General features: G+C 35.4%; 1 protein-coding gene and 1 long non-coding RNA gene across 3 annotated transcripts; one reads left to right on the top strand and one right to left on the bottom strand.

Annotated features, from left to right (window-relative positions):
- Positions 1–1,310: 1,310 nt before the first annotated feature.
- On the bottom strand, positions 1,311–16,868 carry LOC124269206. Its single transcript, XM_046704223.1, has 8 exons — positions 16,743–16,868; positions 9,652–10,006; positions 8,105–8,257; positions 5,621–5,842; positions 4,061–4,342; positions 2,867–3,559; positions 2,042–2,242; positions 1,311–1,824 (listed from the first exon to the last, which is right to left on the bottom strand). The coding sequence occupies exons 3-8, from the start codon at positions 8,145–8,147 to the stop codon at positions 1,649–1,651; spliced, it is 1,617 nt and encodes a 538-aa protein (XP_046560179.1). The 5' UTR covers positions 8,148–8,257; positions 9,652–10,006; positions 16,743–16,868; the 3' UTR covers positions 1,311–1,648.
- LOC124269207 lies at positions 6,347–7,657 on the top strand. 2 transcript variants are annotated; one of them, XR_006896459.1, is made up of 5 exons: positions 6,347–6,519; positions 6,696–6,745; positions 6,995–7,144; positions 7,314–7,342; positions 7,393–7,657. It is a non-coding gene; the product is annotated as an uncharacterized LOC124269207 (long non-coding RNA). The 2 variants fall into 2 exon arrangements; XR_006896458.1 differs by lacking the exon at positions 7,314–7,342 and having other exon boundaries at positions 7,414–7,657.
- Positions 16,869–20,339: the final 3,471 nt, after the last annotated feature.

Here is a 20,339-nt window from a genome sequence, read left to right as displayed (position 1 = left end):
TTACAGTAATCAATCCTGCTCATAACTAGAGACAGGACAAGAGTGGTGGCAGATTCGGTGGTGAGATATGGTCGGATATGTCCAATAGTACGCAACTGAGCAAAGCAGCTCTGGACTAGATGGGAAACGTGATATGATTACTATCAAACAGTGATGACACCAGGTGTTTGTCAAACGGTGAACGTGTCCTGCCACTACATGCCTATCATAGTAAATTTTTAAAGCCTTTTCTCTTTATAATTATAAGTGCACACATAGTTTTCTCATTATTCACGGTGTAAATAAAGCCAAAGCTATTTTCGAGAATGGTTTAAGAACTACAAGACCAAATAGGACGTAAAGGCAAATGCCTAATAGGACGTGCTTAAACAATTGTTTTAAAAAACACAAACATATGTACTTTATATTCAGTTAGCGCTGAGGTCATATTTCTATTATTCATAAGTCACACACACTCATTGTTCATTATCAATACACAATGCATTAAGAAAGTGATCAAATATTATAACATACATATATGTAATATTATTTCCCAGTGAAGTAATGATGAAGTACTTTTAATGGGTTGACTCCATTTGTCTTATGGCATTCTACAATTTGGTAAGTAAGTAATGAAGCTTACGCCTTTAAGAATAACACCTTCTTTGTTTATTACATAGAGCAACGTGTCCATGCATGTAGATTCTTACGGCGTTATTAAGCTACAACGAGGTGAAGATAGGTATACATACATTTATATGTAGTGGCAAGCAGCATATAAACAATAGTAACAATATGAAACTGATAGCAAGTAGCACATAATTGGATTGGGTCTGGTGAAGTGTAAGCACAGCAAATAACACAACGTCATGAAGCCAGGACAAATATAATCATAAACCAGTTAACTGGATGCTAGGGTTGATGGGAACATCGCTCTTTGCAATACACCAAGAAGTTGTTATCGAGGAAGTCATATGTTTAGTTTATTGTGAAGGCAAATATGCAAATGAACATCAATGGATTACGATAATGGAGACAATGACGATGTCCTAGTTACGGGACAAGAGGGTAACGCAGCACAGGTGATATTTGATTGAGGCTCGATATGGCATTAAATCTGTATAACACTGATTTATGGAAAGTGACACAGGCAGACTGACAATTCAATATGAAATGAGCTGGGGGTGGGATTTAACAAGATCGTTTAGCGTGATGTAAATAATGGTAATCAAATGATTAAGGATAAAAGTCAACTAATAATTAATCTGTGGAATTTATATTCGGAAAACGGCTGCCCTGAATAAGTGGCCGTGACAAATTTATTTAAAACATAAATTATCACAAAGCATTGTAGATAAAATTAAAAAATACATGAATTTCCAACAAACGCATAAGCCTCTGTTCCCATAGGTTTTAACAGATCCCTCGCATATAGACCTTGGAGGCAAATGCTGAATTCAGCTCATGCACATCACGGGGATTTTATCATATTTTGTCTCTATAATTAACGCATCTTGCTTAGTAGTGATATTAATTGAAGGTAACGCTGCGCCGATCTGAATATCTCGGAATCTACTATTTAGTTTACTCTGATGACATATACCTCTGTGAGCAACTTCCAACTGGTGTCTAAGAAAGAGGGCTTCTGTTGACATTTATCTCAGCATCGTTACACTTTGCTGGATTCGCTTTCCTTTCTTGATCGTTGAGGTGTACGGGTCCTTCTAACGGCACCGCTGCCCTTCTTCTCTGCTGACGGTCGTTTTACCAATGCAGGCTGTAGGTCAAGGTTCTTGATGAGATGTCTTTTTCGTATCTTGGCCAAAATGTCCCCCAAAATTGAGTCTGCAGAATAGAAATTGCCCAATCGTCAAACACTGAAGTCAAACATTAAAGCTCTAAAACTGATTGCATGAAATACTTTAAAGTATGAATAAAATTATCATCTAGTATATTAAACAAACAATATTAGAAGCAATTTATATTTAATGCTTAGCATTGAGTTAGAGATGACGAAAGTGGTATATGTTGCATCATTAATGATAAATACTTATATATTTACCCATTGGTTCTCCTAATCTACCCTTGCGGAGTTCTCTCAGGAATGCCAACTCAAGAAGCTTCTCCGGGTTCTTGGCCAGTTGTTTCTTTTCTGGTTCCGAGAAGCAGAGAAAATTCTTAAGTCTATTCCTCTCCTTGCCTGTCAAGCCGGTATTAGTCATGTTGGCTAGGAAGGACTGAAGTTCAGGGGCGATCTCTTGAGCTAGAAACAAATACAGCAGTGATCACTACATTTGATGTACAGATTGAAACTGAACAATACACCACCAGCCAATTATTCAACATTTTTGTCATTAAGATTTTTTATTTTTTTTTAAATATTTTTTTTCATTTCAGATAGGTGTACAGAGACGGGGAGTACACAACTCCATGTTGGGACTGGTTACATATTGGCAACAGAGAGTTACAAATTTTCAAAGTAAGAGAATATAGTTACAAGTATACTAAGTCAGGGAGAGCACAACTCCAGCAACAAACTTCATGGGTTACAGGCATGTTCTAGCTAGTTATACATCGGCAATAAAATTACTAATTTCGAAGTATGAAAACATCAGTACATAAAGTCAGGGAGTGAACCACTCAAACAACAGAATCGATGGGTTACAGGCATGTTCTAACTAGTTATATATCAGCAACAAAGTTACTAATTTCGAAGTATGAAAACATAGGTACATAAAGTCATTAAGATATTGTATAAGGGAAATATCCCAGACTGACCATTATTTTTTTTTTATATGCTTACATCCTGTAACAGAAGACCATTTAAAACATACTATACAAAAGTAATGTAATTGTGCACAGTAAAATAATAGTTGAAGGTGTCTACCTGGGTATATTCTTTCAACCACCTGCAGTCCTATCATACTACTGACTTCCAGTGTATAATCCTCTTCTTGGTGTTGTTTGATGGCATGGTTTCTTGTCTGTTCCTGAATTGCCAAGATGTCTTGCAGGAACGTTGACGATGCACCCGCTATGTTACTGGATGCCCTCAGATTTGCATTCATTTCTGCCTGTTCCTCCACCCGTTCTGACAGCATTATGATAATATCCTGCATTTTCCTGAGTCTCTCCTCGTGCAATATGTCGTCAAGTATCGTCTTTGTATCCAGCAGTTTGTTTAATAAATCTGTATCACAGCGTTGCTTCGCTTGGGACAATAGCTGTCTGAAAAGACTGGATGCACTGGATGATTTTAGTGATCCGACTGTGCCATTGGCACTCTTCTTGTGATCATTTGGCTTCATGGTTTTCAGTACATCCATCACCCTGAGAAAAAGGTTTTTGTACAGTTCATACTGTTGATGTAATTGATGTATATCCATGTCCTCCTCCTCGTCACCTCGTAGGACCTGATCTACTGAGGTTTCCTCATCCTTTCTATCTAGTTCATCCTGAAGAACTATCAGTATCTCATCTCTTTCTTCTAGCTGCTTCTGAAGGCTCTGCTCTCGCTCGAGCAGGCGTTTCAACTGGTCGAACATCGGTTTGTGGTCCTTTTCCTGAGTTGGGGCGATCTCTGTAGAAGTTGCAATGTATGGTAAATTACCAATATATGTAGTCAAAAACATGCATTAAGACTTCATGCATTGCTAAAACGGCTTGAATCACCATCTGATCTGCACACATATTCAACCGAAAATTAAATGAAAACTATTTACTTTTACCTTTCTGCTCCAGTAGGATAAAAAATCAACATCATAATGTGATATTTTATATCTTTAGTAGGACCATTCATATTTCATCAAACCGTGAAGATCCAGGTTATAATTCATCTTCAGTAACCCATGATTGTCGTAATAGGCGACTAACGGCATCGGGTGGTCAGGCTCGCTGACTTGGATGACAATTGTCATCGTATCCCAATTGCGTAGATCGGTGCTCATGTTGTTGGTCATTCGATTGTCTGGTCGAGACTCGATAATTTACAAACCGCCGCCTAAGTGTGGCTTTAAACAACAACCCAACCAACCATATTTCATCAAAGAAACCCATCATTAAAAGTAAACAATTTCCATACCTGACAGGCATAATTCCGTTTCCTGTATTTCCACGTGGACAGATAAATGAACCAGTGATACCTCTGGTGACGTGAAGATAGCGATGAAGCTGCTGACGTCTTTTTCCCTCACCATAAACGTGAACAGGAGACTATCTGCAGGCTCGATACCCTTGATGAAGACAAACGTTGATGGTACACACAAGAGATCGGCAACCTCTGCTCGGAGACGTTCTGCTTGTGAATGTGTCAGCTGGTCAATGCCACCTTCAATGTGGTGTTTAACATATTTGTATCCGTTTTCTGCAATAAAGAACATGAGTACTCATTTGTTGAACATTCTACAAACCAGCAACGATTCCAAATAATTCATATGAACGTTAAAGTGAGTGAGTGAGTTTGGTTTTACGCCGCTTTTAGCAATATTCCAGCAATATCACGGCGGGGGACAGAAATGAGCTTCACACATCGTACCCATGTGGGGAATCGAACCCGGGTTCTCGGCGTGACGAACGAACTATTTACTACTAGGCTGACCCACCGCCCCTGAACGTTATAGAAAAGATATGATGTGACATACTTATTTTAATTGTTTATATACTTTATTAATTTTCTGCCAGACAGAAGTCGCTGTAAAATCGCAAAAAAACAATAACACATATTTGTCTCCTTGTAATATCATTATTGATTCGTCTCCGTGTTTGTTCGTGTTTGAAAAATATATACGACCATATGACCGGTAAACCGTGACAACTCAGGGGGAGGTAACTCTGTGTTGTCTGTATAACCCTATAATTTACTTTCTTTTACCCCAAATGCAAACAGTAACATACAGGTTGAAGTGTAGCAAATGTTTACGATTACATCCACAACATTATGTTGTTAACTCAATCTTAATATGTGAATCTTTTTGAATACTTTTAAATGGTTGATTTTTCTTACAAAAATACGAGAAATTAAGTTATTTTAATGCATAATACATAGGAAAATATTTGCTTAGACACCAAGACCACAATTTAATAAACAAATGAAAAGATATCTTACCATTTGGACAACTTTTAGTTTTTTAGGTCATTCCAACCAATGTTTTTAGTTGAAAACCTGTTTTCGACCAAAATACGTCGTTGGGAAGATTTTTCGTGTAATACAATTATACCTCTGTCGCTGACGATTTGTATTATTCATAAGGGAGAAAGCCGACGTTGAATTGGTTATGCAATTTCATATGATGTGAGACAATGAATATTTCAATATCAGTACTACAGCTTCATAAGTAATGATATCCGTGAAGATCCGGGTTAGAATTTGTCTTCAGTAACCAGTGCTTGTCATAAGCTGGCGACCAACTGGTCAGGCTCGCTGACTTGGTTGACACGTGTCATCGTATCCCAATTGCATACTCCGATGATCGTGCTGTTGATCACTGGATTTTCTGGTTCAGACGAATATTACAAACCGCCGCCATACAGCTGGAATATTGCCGAGTGCAACACACTAAACAACAAACCAATTATAGGTAAAACTTTGCAATAGTAAAAACAGACAGGAAAGGTTAACTACCTATGAAGCACATACACTCACCTGGTTGTTCATCAGGTGTGAAGAAATGAATCGGCTGGTGGCGACTTTCTAAACAAAACTGTCGAACTTTGTAATTCAGGTCAAAGCGGTCAACCCTCCTGACCAGTGCTTGCAGGAAGTGCAGATTATATGCATTGATGCGTCCAGTGTTCATCAGCTGTCTGAATAGTTTCATTGGCGTGGTAATCTTCTCCATCGCAGAGCCCTGAAAACCTGGTTCACCTGAAATGGTAACATGTGAGTGAGAACGCATGTCGTGATTGAATTCAACACATAAATAGCATAACGAGATAACCTTTACATATGTGCCAGTGAAAGTAACTTATATACCTATATATTGTCATCTGATGTTTTAAATGTTATGAATCAGTTTTGTTTTAAGCTTAAATATAGATTAGAAGCGTACTCCTGCATTAAAGATCAGTTACTATTTTGTGCAAAATGTGAGTGTGGTTTTACGCCGCTTTTAGCAATATTCCAGCAATATCACGGCATGGGACACCAGAAATGAGTTTCACATATTGTACTCATGTGGGGAATCGAACCCGGGTCTTCGACGTGACGAGCGAACGCCTAAACCACAAGGCTACCTCACCGCCCCCTCACCCATGTGAGTGCTGAAAAGTTTTCTGAAATGATGTTAGATACACCGTTGTGGGGATAGTAAGTTAATGATAAAACGGATCAGTTTTTTCACTTTCTGGAGTTTTGGATTTGCAGTCTTGTTTCGATACTATATTACCAGCTTTTTTATGGGATCTCAAACTTGCTATCAATTCATATGTTAAAGATACGTATAATCAATGTTATTCAAGCGTATTTTATCACCAACCAGAAATTTCATTATAAGGTGGACATAGCCAGTCTTCCATGTTAGAGTACTTGTTCAGCATCACAAGGTGGACATAGCTAGCCTCTCATGTTAGATTGGCCTGTACAGCATAAGAAGGTAGACATCGCCAGCCGTCCATATTAGAATCACTTCTTTAGGTGAACATAGACAGTGACTTCTTTGGCATCAAAAGGTGGACATAGCCAATCATCGATGTTAGAGGGGCTTCTTTGGCATCAGGAGGTGGACATAGCCAGTCATCCATGTTAGAGTGGCTTCTTTGGCATCAGAAGGTGGACATACCCAGTCATCGATGTTAGAGGTGCTTCTTTGGCATCAGGAGGTGGACATAGCCAGTCATCCATGTTAGAGTGGCTTCTTTGGCATCAGAAGGTGGACATACCCAGTCATCGATGTTAGAGTGGCTTCTTTGGCATCATAAGGTGGACATAGCCAGTCATGGATGTTAGAGTGGCTTCTTTGGCATCAGAAGGTGGACATAGCCAGTCATCGATTTAGAGTGACTTCTATATCATCATAAGGTGGACATAGCCAGTCATCGATGTTAGAGTGGCTTCTTTGGCATCATAAGGTGGACATAGCCAGTCATCGATGTTAGAGTGGCTTCTTTGGCATCATAAGGTGGACATAGCCAGTCATCGATGTTAGAGTGGCTTCTTTGGCATCAGAAGGTGGACATAGCCAGTGCTTCTTCATCAGGAGGTGGACATGTTAGAGAGTGGCTTCTTTGGCATCATAAGGTGGACATACCCAGTCTTCGATGTAAGAGCGGCTTCTTCAGAATCATAAGGTGGACATAGCCAGTGATCGATCTTAGAGTGGCTTCTTTGGCATCATAAGGTGGACATAGCTAGTCATCGATGTTAGAGGTGCTTCTTTGGCCTCATAAAATGGACATACCCGGTCGTCACTGTAAGAGTGGCTTCTTCAGCATCAGAAGGTGGACATAGCCAGTGATCGATGTTAGAGGTGCTTCTTTGGCATCACTTGGTGGACATAGCCAGTCATCAATGTTAGAGTGGCTTCTATATCATCATAAGGTGGACATGCCCAGTCTTCACTGTTAGAGCGGCTTCTTTGGCATCAAAAGGTGGACATAGCCAGTGATCGATGTTAGAGTGACATCTTTGGCATCATAAGGTGGACATACCCAGTCATCGATGTCAGAGTGGCTTCTTTGGCATCATAAGTGGACATACCCAGTCATCGATGTTAGAGTTGCTTCTTTGGCATCAGAAGGTGGGTCTAGCCAGTCTTCGATGTTACACTAACTTCTTTGGCATCACTTGGTGGACATAGCCAGTCCTCCATGTTATGCTGATTTATTCATGACAATCATGGGTAAAATATGTTCTTTACATATTTTGACAGAGTAAAACGTATGCAAATTCTTCTCAAAATACGTTATGAAGGAACCAGAATATATTCACCATAGGTTTTCGATACAGTTTAACACCAAAAGTCATATCATGCCATTGTTTGGTTATACTGGCAACAGAAAATACAACATTGCTGAAAATGATAATCCCGAAAAAGTCTTAATTAAAACGAGTGTAGGATGTCATTCCGATCCTATACCTTTACATATGAATATGTAATAAAATATGTATTATCTACGATTGTCACTTTACCGTCCATGATATCCTTCATCGATTCCAAGTCATCATCTCCCATTTCTTTAGAAATATCAACCAAAAAATTCTTCAGAGGCCAATTATTTGAGACATCACTGTTAGACAGAACGCGCCTATCAGTTGACGGTGGTGAAGCAACAGTACGTGATCCTGAAACAAAGTTTCTTTGTCAGTTGATATATTTGGTTATATTTTACTCCAACGCATATTTAGCCAGGTCCTTGATAGTTTATTGGCAGAAAACACAAAATTATTGATTTTTAATAAAAACAGTGTAGATATTAACATTAGTAAATAGTTTCACACTAAAACCGAAAGACCTGCACATTCGTTTCATAGGGTTTCGACATGCACATGTATGTAGACGTATCAGTATAACCACGCCTTGGTTAGATTTAAGTACACAACTAGGTGAGGAAAAGACACTTTAACGTTAACGTCACACTCAGTAGTATACCAGATGTATCAGTGTAGCCAGTAATAATCTGGAGACTGATAGTATGAGCCTGTAATAATCTTGAGACTGATAGTATGAGCCTGTAATAATCTTGAGACTGATAGTATGAGCCTGTAATAATCTTGAGACTGATAGTATGTGCCTGTAATAATCTTGAGACTGATAGTATGAGCCTGTAATAATCTTGAGACTGATAGTATGAGCCTGTAATAATCTTGAGACTGATAGTATGAGCCTGTAATAATCTTGAGACTGATAGGTATGAGCCTGTAATAATCTGAGAGTATGAGACTGACTGATAGTATGAGCCTGTAATAATCTGGAGACTGATAGTATGAGCCTGTAATAATCTTTGAGACTGATAGTATGAGCCTGTAATAATCTTGAGACTGATGGTATGACTGAGACTGATAGTATGAGCCTGTAATAATAATTGAGCCTGCCTGTAATAATCTTGAGACTGATAGTATGAGCCTGTAATAATCTGATAGTATGAGCCTGATGGACTGATAGTATGACTGATAGTATGAGCCTGTAATAATCTTGAGACTGATAGTAATAATCTTGAGACTGATGTATGAGCCTGAGTAAGCCTGTAATAATCTTGGAGAGCATGAGCCTGATAAGTAATGAGACTGATAGTATGAGCCTGTAATAATCTGGAAGCTGATAGTATGAGCCTGTTATAATCTTAGACTGATAGTATGAGCCTGTAATAATCTTGAGACTGACAGTATGAGCCTGTAATAATCTTGAGACTGACAGTATGAGCCTGTAATAATCTGGAGACTGATAGTATGAGCCTGTAATAATCTTGAGACTGATAGTATGAGCCTGTAATAATCTTGAAACTGATAGTATGAGCCTGTAATAATCTTGAGACTGATAGTATGAGCAACGAGCCAAACCGAGTCGGACCACCAGATCCATTAAGTCGCCCATTACGACTAACGTGTTATGCTACGAAAGCCTCAACCCAACAACCACAGGATCCTTGCGCGATAAAGGGGAACAACTCCACAAATTGATTTTCTCATCATTAGACACCCAGGCCACATTTGGGGCTCTTGAATGTAGTCCAGCTTACCACTAGTAACTGCGTCTATTGCTTGATCCGTCCTCTCTTGTGCTTTGTTGGTTGGGATGCTTCATCGCCTCTAGGATTTTCAGAGCTAAAGGATGCAGTTCGTCTCCCTTTTCCAGAACAACTTGAACAAGTTCTGTCATCTTGCCCTTGTCCTCAATGTTGGTTATTCGTGTGACGTCATCTCTCGAGATGATCTGTTTGTCAGCCAGCGTGTTAACTAACTGGTCACATTGGACACTTTCTCCCAAATTATCCATGATTTCTTGTATGATGTGTTGGCGACTTCCGTGTGTCATTGTTTCAAAGACAAACAAAATGACTCACATCAAATGCAGACGTGAGTGAATTAGTGGTTCTGGAATGACAAAATAATGTATCATATACATTCACAGGAAAAGTAATTAATAGTAATGTGTTATAGTGTTGTACACATGTAATATGGTGTATTATACGTCTTATAGTGTTGTACACTTGTAATATGATATATTATACGTGTTATAGTGTTGTACACATGTAATATGATGTATTATACATCTTATAGTGTTGTACACATGTAATATGGTGTACTATACATCTTATAGTGTTGTACACAAGTAATATGGTGTATTATACATCTTAAAGTGTTGTACACATGTAATATGGTGTATTATACATCTTATAGTGTTGTACACAAGTAATATGGTGTATTATACATCTTATAGTGTTGTACACATGTAATATTTGTGTTGTACACATGTAATATGATGTATTATACATCTTACAGTGTTGTACACATGTAATATGATGTATTATACATGTTATAGTGTTGTACACATGTAATATGATGTATTATACATGTTATAGTGTTGCAGACATGTAATATGATCTATTATACATGCTGTAGCGTTGTGCACATGTAATATGATGTATTATACATGTTAAATGGTGTATCATACATGTTATATAATGTTGTACACATATAATATGATGTATTATAATCTTATATGTGGATTATACATGTTATATGGTGTATCATACATGTTATAGTGTTGTACACATGTAATATGATGTATTATACATGTTATAGTGTTGCAGACATGTAGTAGGATTTATTATACATGTTATAGCGTTGTACACATGTAATATGATGTATTATATATGTTATGGTGTTGTACACATGTAACATGATGTATTATACATCATATAGTGTTGTACACATGTAATATGAAGTTTTATACATGTCATAGTGTTGTACACATGTAATATGATGTATTATATTTGTTATAGTGTTGTACACATGTAATATGATGGATTATACATCTTATAGTGTTGTACACATGTAATACGACGTTTTATACATGTCATAGTGTTGTACACATGTAATATGATGTATTATACATCTTTTAGTATTGTACACATGTAATATGATGTATTATGCATGTTAAATGGTGTATCATACATGTTATATAATGTTGTACACATGTAATATGATGTATTATACATATTGTATGTGTATCATACATGTTATATGGTGTATTATACATGTTATAGTGTTGTACCAATGTAATATGATGTATTATACATCTTAGAGTGCTGTAGACATGTAATATGATGTATTATACATCTTATATGTGTGTTATACATGTGATGTGATGTATTAAAGATGTTATAGTGTTGTACACATGTAATATGATGTATTATACATCTTAGAGTGTTGTAGACATGTAATATGATGTATTATACATCTTATATGTGTGTTATACATGTGATGTGATATATTAAAGATGTTACAGTGTTGTACACATGTAATATGATGTATTATACATCTTATAGTGTTGTACCCATGTAATATGATGTATTATACATCTTATAGCGTTGCTTCTTCTAGTGTTGAACACATGTAATATGGTGTATTATAGATGTTATAGTGTTGTACACATGCAATATGATGTACTATACTTCTTATAGTATTGTACACATATAATATGATGTATTATACATCTTATAGTGTTGTACACATGTTATATATGATGTATTATACATCTTATAGTGTTTTACACATGTAATATGATGTATTATACATCTTATAGTGTTGTCAACAAGTAATATGATGTATTATACGTCTCATAGTGTTGTACACATTTGACATGATGTATTATACGTCTTATAGTGTTGTACACATTTGACATGATGTATTATACGTCTTATAGCGTTGTACACATGTAATATGATGTATTATACATGTTATAGTGTTGTACACATGTAATGTGATGTATTATACATGTTATAGTGTTGTACACATGTAATGTCATGTTTTATAGATGTTTAAGTTTTGTACACATGTAATATGATGTACTATACATGTTATAGTATTCTACACATGTAATATGATGTATTGTACGTCTTATAGTGTTGTACACATGTAATATGATGTATTATACGTGTTATAGTGTTGTACACATGTAATATGATGTATTATACGTCTTATGATGTTGTACACATGTAATATGATGCATCATACGTGTTATAATGTTGTACACATGTAATATCATGTATTATAGATGTTATATGTGTATCATATAACACATGTAATATGATGTATATATACATGTCATAGTGTTGTACACATGTAATATGATGTATTATACATCTTATATGGTGTACATGTTTTATGGTGTATTATACTTGTTATATGATGTATTATACATGTTATATTGTGTTTCATACATGTAATATGATGCATTATACATCTTAAATGGTGTATCATACATGTTATATAATGTATTATGCATGTTATATGTGTATTACACGTGCTATATGGTATAGTACACATTTAATATGATGTATTGTAAATGTTACATGATGCTTTATTCATGTTATCTGGTGTATTATACATGTTATATTGTTTATCATACATGTTATATGGTGTATTATGCATGTTATATGGTGTATTATAATCTTATATGGTGTATCATACATGTTACATGGTGTATTATGCATGTTATATGTGTATTATACATGTTATATGATGTATCACATGTCTTATATGGTATAGTACACATTTAATATGATGTATTATAAATGTTATATGATGCTTTATACATGTTATCTGGTGTATTATACATGTTATATTGTGAATCATACATGCTATATGGTGTATTATACATGTTATATGGTGCATTATACATGTTATATGTTGGATTATACATGTTATATGGTGGATTATACATCTTATATGATGTATTATACACGTCATATGGTGTATTATACATGTTATAATGTGTATCATACATGTCATATTGTGTATCATACATGTTATATGGTGTATAATACATGTTACATGATGTATTATACATTTTATATGGTGTATTATACATCTTATATGGTGTATTATACATGTTTTATGGTGTATTATACTTGTAATATGATGTATTATACATGTTATATTGCGTTTCATACATGTAATATGATGTATTATACATCTTAAATGGTGTATCATACATGTTATATAATGCATTATGCATGTTATATGTGTATTACACGTGCTATATGGTATAGTACACATTTAATATGATGTATTGTAAATGTTACATGATGCTTTATTCATGTTATCTGGTGTATTATACATGTTATATTGTTTATCATACATGTTATATGGTGTATAATGCATGTTATATGGTGTATTATAATCTTATATGGTGTATCATACATGTTATATGGTTTTTTATGCATGTTATATTGTGTATTATGCATCTTATATTCTGTATTATACTTTTTATATGATGTATTATACATGTTATATGATGTATTACACGTGCTATATGGTATAGTACACATTTAATATGATGTGTAATAAATGTTATATGATGCTTTATACATGTTATCTGGTGTATTATACATGTTATATTGTGTATCATACATAATATATTGTGCATCATACATGTTATATGGTGTATTATACATGTTATCTGGTGTATTATACATGTTATATCTTGTGTATCATACTTGGTATATGGTGTATTATACATGTTATATGGTGTATATATATATGTTATATACATAGTAGATTATTATGGTGTATGTTATATGGTTATATATCTAATATGGTGTATTATATACATGGTGTTATATGGTGTATTATACATGTTATATGATGTATTATACATGTTATATGGTGTATTGTACATGGTTATATGACATGTATTATGATGTATTGTATATGTTATATAGTGTATTATACATGTAATATGGTGTGTTATACATGTTATATGGTGTATTATACTTGTTATATGGTGTAATACACATGTAATATGATTTATTATACATTTTATATGATTCATTATACTTGTTATAAGGTGTATTATAATGTTATATCATGTGTTATACTTGTTATATGGTTTATTATACTTTTATACGATTTATTATACATTTTATATGTGTATTATACGTTTTATACGGTGTATTGTGCATGTTATATTATGCGTTATGCTTGTTATATGGTGTATTATAAATGTTAAATGGTGTATTATAAATGTTATATGGTGTATTATACTTGTTGTATGGTGTAGTACATATGTAATATGATGTATTATACATGTTTTATGATGTATTATAAATGTTATATGGTGTATTATACATGTATGGTGTATTAAGCTTATTATATGATGTAGTACACATGTAATATGGTGTATACTTGTAATATGATGTATGCATGATATATGGTTTATTATGCATGTTATATGGTGTAGTATACTTAAACATGGCATATGGTGTAGTACACGTGTAATATGATGTATCATACATGTTATAAGATGAGTTATACATGTTATATGAAGTAAACATGCTATATGGTTTATTATACATGTTATATGGTGTAATACACATGTAATATGATGTATTATACATGTTATATGATGTATTATAAATGTTATATGATGTAGTACACATGCCATATGATGTATTATACATGTTATATGGTTTAGTTTACATGTTATATGAAGTATACATAAATATAATATAAGTATAAATATGGTATATCGTGTGGCATATATCCTATATTGTGTTGGCGCCTAGTAAATATATCATGGACAGGAACAGGTAGTGTATGGTGCTATACAATATATCGTCTTTAGTATAGTGCAAACCTGGCTTTGTTTACTCTTCAAACGATATAATAAAGGAAATGTTACATAATAAAGTACATGTTGTACATATCTCGTATAATGTGATACTAAAGTTGTATAGTTTTTTGTGCATGCGCTATAGTTTAATGTAATATTACATATATATTCTAGCATTCATGATATAAAGTGCAATATACATATGATATAGTTGATAATATATGTGATGTAAAAGATTGTACATGTGCTTGAGCATGATATATGGATCACTGTTCATGGTATATCATGAAGGTTAGATAATATTCCATTGAACATGTACGTTATATTGTGAAGTTCACATTTTATATAGTAACTATACATAAGTATAGTGTAGTATAAATGTCATGTAGTGTAGCATTCATGTTGCATATTATAGAGTATATGTTATATATGTTCACTGTGCATTTGGTATAGTGAAGTATAAACATTATCCTATAAGCGTACATGCTGCTCAGTGTAGTATATGCCGTATGCATGTATGCTATATGCTGCTCTGGATATGTTTTATAGTGGCGTTAATATAAACATGCTGTAGACATGTAGTATACATGTTATATTTCAAGCATGTTAAATAGCGTAGTACGTGTGTAAAAATATATTATGTAAGTATTCATGTCATATGATATAGGATTAATGTTACATAGTGTATAATGCATGCTATATAGTGTATAATATATGTTATAGTGTATAGTATGCATGGTATATGGTGTAGGTTTCATATTACAAAGTGTCAGGCATATGTTACAAAGTGTAGGCTACATGTTACAAAGTGTCGGGTCCGTGTTGTATAGTGTATAATACATGTTCTACATTACAGTGTAAGGGATATTCATTTGTATAATGTAGTGTATATGTTACATAGTGTAGTGTACGTTATAAAGTGTAAGATACATTTAATATTGTCGTATATACCTGAGGTGTCATGCAGAGGAGTTTATTCCATATGCAAAATGATATTCATAAATATATAAAAGTAATAACAGTGTCAAAGTGCCCCTTTAAATGTTGTATCCCGACACTGTTTTAATTCCGACTGGGATCGGTCCAATGACTGCATGTATTTATATATACTGCTGAAAATATTGGCACAGCCCGGATACCCTTAAGAATATCATATCACTGGTGTATTGTTCTATTTACGAACAAGATCAATTATTTCAGTTTGATTACTATCAAGAATATGACACACGGTAATAGGATCGAATGGTATAAAATGAACAGAATAGTAAATAGATTTTGTTGTACCACGTGTTGTGTAATACATATCTGGACATTCATATCTGGTTTGCAATAAGCAATGCATTCCTAAGTAGATATTTAAAAAAACAAGGAACTTATGATTGGAGCAAATCTACCCACTCCATATGTTATAATATACTTCACTGTCAATGCCAATTTAATTCGTTTTGATCGCTATGGTTGCGTGCTTTTGTGTACAGAACAACAATCGAAATTTGCCCCTGGCAATAGGCATGCGCAGAAACGGCATACGTGAAAAGATATAGTTGTTCCTGTTTCATTTCTTAATCTTCCTCCAAATATTTGTTTTAAAATTGAAATATTTCACGTAATCACATGTTTTGAAGAAGTTAGTATTCGAATTCCCTTCTGGGTATAGACATTGAGAAATTTGAAAGATACACCCCTATCCACGTCATACAGATAGATTTCGGTCATGATGACATTGTGGAATGTGGACTTCTGACCCTGCTCTATCAAGCCATGCATTAACAGTAAATCTAACTGCACAAAAATATTTCGAATTAAAACGATATATGCCCGCTGTTGATATTGTCATTCTGAATTTACTGTAACGTCAATCAAGCAATACCAGTGCTATGACCTACCTCCTTAAAGGTCACCCACACTTTACCCCATCTAATATCAATATATGACTAGTATACGGACTTAAATTGGTTTATACATTGAAAGTAGTAAAGAACAATAACTTACCTAACGGATACAGAATTTAGTTCCATAAATGTTTGCCAAAAGTCAGAAGAAGGAGAGTTGAAGTGAGAAAGGACACAAGGCGCACTCAGCGCGCCATGATGAGATTACAGACTGCATGTGACGTCACGGTAGTTCCGAGAACTCTTTTCAATACAGTTACCCGGAATAGTAGCTGACGGGCGAGAGTCATGCGCTGCGTTGACTTGTATGCATACAGCATATAGCTATAACGTGTAGACAGATGTTTATAATGGTGTGTTCAACAATGGAGGGTGTGTTGTGTTGTGTTGTGTTGTGTTGTGTTGTTATTTATAAACAACCAATAGTCAATAATGAATAACTACGCCATACACAGTGACACAACCATACGGCAATCACATTATGTAAGCGATATTTGGGGTTTCCAACATCGTTTCAATTTCTGATGTAAATGCCTATGTCGATAGACTAATGCGTATTTTCAAATGAAATATTAACATTCCTTAGTCATTGGCCTTCCAATTTTGTTCCTGTTTGATAATAATGGGATGACACGAGTCTATACAGAAAATACGAAGTAAAATACTTTTTAACTTTTAATCACTTGTGTCTGGTCAAAATGATGTGTCTTTTCCCAACAGTTCACAGGTGTGTTTACGAGCATGACTAGTAATAATGTTAATGGTAATCACTCCTCACATAAGCGGATCCAGATAAGGTATGACGTCCTGAAAGTTTATTAAATGACCATTGAAACTCTCGTGTTGCGGCATACTCATACATTCTCGCGCACGCACGCACGCACGCACGCACACACACACACACACACACCTCCCTTTCTCAAGAAGTTGTATCCGCCCCTGCCTTGAATGTTAATGGCCGGGGAATGAAAATGGGGCATGGGGAGTTTAATTAGTGGTGTGGATATTAGTATAAAATATCAGCTAAGTTTTTGTAGCCCTGTGTATAAACTATTTACTCGACTAATTACAGAAAACCAAAAGGAAACTAGAAATCAGGCGGTCGAAGTTAAATTTTAATTTATGTGAACATATCAATGGGTTGACTGCTTTCTAGGAATACTCTATATTCCCCGTAAGACTACAATGTAGAATCCCATATATGCGTGTTGTACATTGTATATGAATGACCATCCGGTGTCATCACTGGTTTTGAGTTTTCTGTGGATTTCACTGCTATTTCACCTTTAAAGTCCAATGGGATATTTTTAGTGGATAATCGGCATTCATGTTAAACTATTCTTCTGAGTTTCATAGCATCACTAAGTACTCATAAGATGAAAATTCCCAAATCGCAGTAGCCCCCGTATCATCTGTCATTTTTGTATGTTTTGGATGCCCTTTTGTAGTGAGGTTTTTTGTTTTGTTTTGGGTTTTTATGTTGGGTTTTTATTTTTGCTTTTTTTTTTGTTTGCTCTTTTGTTTGTTTGTTTGTTTGTTGGTTGTTGTTTTTTGTTGTTCTTTTTTTCTTTTGGGTTGTTTAACGCCGCATTCAGCAACATTCCAATATTCCAGCAATGTGGCGGGTTGTTGCAGTGAATGGCAGTATGTACTGACTTTGTATTACGGCCATCCTAATAAAAGGGCATCTTAATCCTGCCACAAGACGGTGGAATGTTCAGTTACTAGACAATCAAGAGATCGCTGTGCTGAAAGTAATTTTCTGTAATTAAATTTTTAAAAATTGCTGATCTGCAACTACCTTATCTGTGTAACAGTACAGACATTATGCTTCGCGAAGAAACATGTTGGACAAATATATTCGTTATCCAACACAGTTGGAACAGTTTTAATGCATCTGCCAAACAGGGCTTTAGTGAACAATTGACGATTTTGCGATGATAAATGTCTGGAAAATTTGTTATGGGCGTTTAGATCAATACCAGGTGTGTCCACCACAAGCATACATGCATAACGCCCCGATGGTATACTGTCCATTAACAGCCATTCCGTCTGAAGAGCTACCACAAACTGAGCCACGCCGGCGGATGGTTGGGTCTCTGACGTACAGACTACGCCAAAGAACATCCCACAGGTGCTGTATTCGAGACACGCCAGGGGAGAAAGCGCGCCGGTCCAATGCCGTATGCCTTCTCGTCAGAGATGTTTGAAGACCTGGGCAAGATGTGTTTTTGGAGTTTAAAACTTCAGTTTAAAACTTCTAGCGAATGGAACAGCAACAGGACGAAAACTTTCTTCAGTGTATCGATGCCCAGTCAAATGACCATTCACAAAACCCGTGAAGATCCGAGTTAGTATTGATCTTCAGTAGCCCATGCTTTTCCTAAAAGGCGACTAGCAGGACTCGCTGACTTGGTTGACACATGTCATCGTATCCCAACAGATCGATGTTCATGATGTTGATCACTGGATTGTCTGGTCCAGAGTCGATTATTTACACACCGCCGCCATATAGCTGGAATATTGCTGAGCACGGCGTTAAACAATAAACCAACCAACCAACAAAAAAAAACAAATGACAACATTCTCCACTAAATGTAAGCCAATACTTTATTGAACACAAAAAGATCATTATCCTAGAATGATAACGAGCAGGAACACAATGTTTGGTATGAAGTTTCAATAGCAGCAATGTAAAGGTCATTTTGACTTTTCTTTCACAAAATCAGTAAAATAAACAAATGTCTGATTTGCAGTTGATGTAAGTATAAAATCGCAAACATGTTACCCTTGAGATATACAAATATATAATTTTGTCACTGCATTGATAAAATGGGTGTAAAAGCCCAGACAAGAATAAAAAGATTCTGAAAAATGTGGACACATAATTCATCACTTAAAACCGTATGTTGGTCAGAATAACAAGAGACGCAAAACGCGTGATTCAAGTTACGAACTCATCCATCAATTTTACGCAAATATAAATGAAAATAGATTTGCAGTTTTGCTCATGAGTCATAACGGTTAGGCACGGTCTCGAGACGGTAAGTCTCCTTAGAATGGCGTTTAGCCGTAGGCTATGGAAAGAGAGACAGAACACATTCGTCGTGAAATACATAACAGATTAATCTTACATTGAAACAATAACAAATCAATTAAAAAAGGTGAGTCACCGAACGGTGCTGCCCGATATTCATCCAATCACGACACACGATATTCATCCAATCACAACACACAATATTCATCCAATCACGACATACATGAGTGCAAGGTCGAATACAGGATTAACGAATTAAAACGATGAGTTGAAGCATGTGACCAAAAATCAGACTAGGTTCGAACCATTTAAAAAGACATGTTTGGCACTACGAGCTCAGTGTGCGGGTGTTGTTCGAGCTCAACATTTAGGAAGCTAATCCACGCCACTCAGCTGCCAGTGTGGTACGAACCGGCCTTGCCTGTTGTTGAAGTTGTAGTTAGAGAGATGGACTGAGACAGAGTGACAACTATGTGAGTATAAACTTGGTGTTGCGTTTATCTTTGAATGTATGTGTGCCAGTGCATGAATGTTATGTGGTTAGTTAGGAGTCACAGTCGTCCGACCCCTCACTCCTTGACTTAGCATCCTGCAACGGACCAAGCGAGTGGAGCGCCAGAGCTACCATCTCCCCGAAAAATGTGGAACGACCATAATTAA

The sequence above is a fragment of the Haliotis rubra genome, unplaced genomic scaffold (genome assembly GCF_003918875.1).
Source record: "Haliotis rubra isolate DU_JTF1 unplaced genomic scaffold, ASM391887v1 Scf143, whole genome shotgun sequence".
Lineage (NCBI taxonomy): Eukaryota > Metazoa > Mollusca > Gastropoda > Lepetellida > Haliotidae > Haliotis > Haliotis rubra.
Note: the sequence above shows the minus strand (reverse complement) of the source record. Positions and strands in the feature narration are given on the sequence as shown.

Bases quoted from the DNA above. Each gene is read 5' to 3' on its own strand.
- LOC124269206 (XM_046704223.1), bottom strand. From the start codon at position 8,147: ATGGGAGATGATGACTTGGAATCGATGAAGGATATCATGGACG. The intron at 4,343-5,620 runs GTGAGTGTATGT...TCTTTATTGCAG, and splicing joins CACACCTGATGAACAACCAG to AAAACGGATACAAATATGTT. The intron at 2,243-2,866 runs GTAGACACCTTC...ATTTGTTTCTAG, and splicing joins GGTTGAAAGAATATACCCAG to CTCAAGAGATCGCCCCTGAA.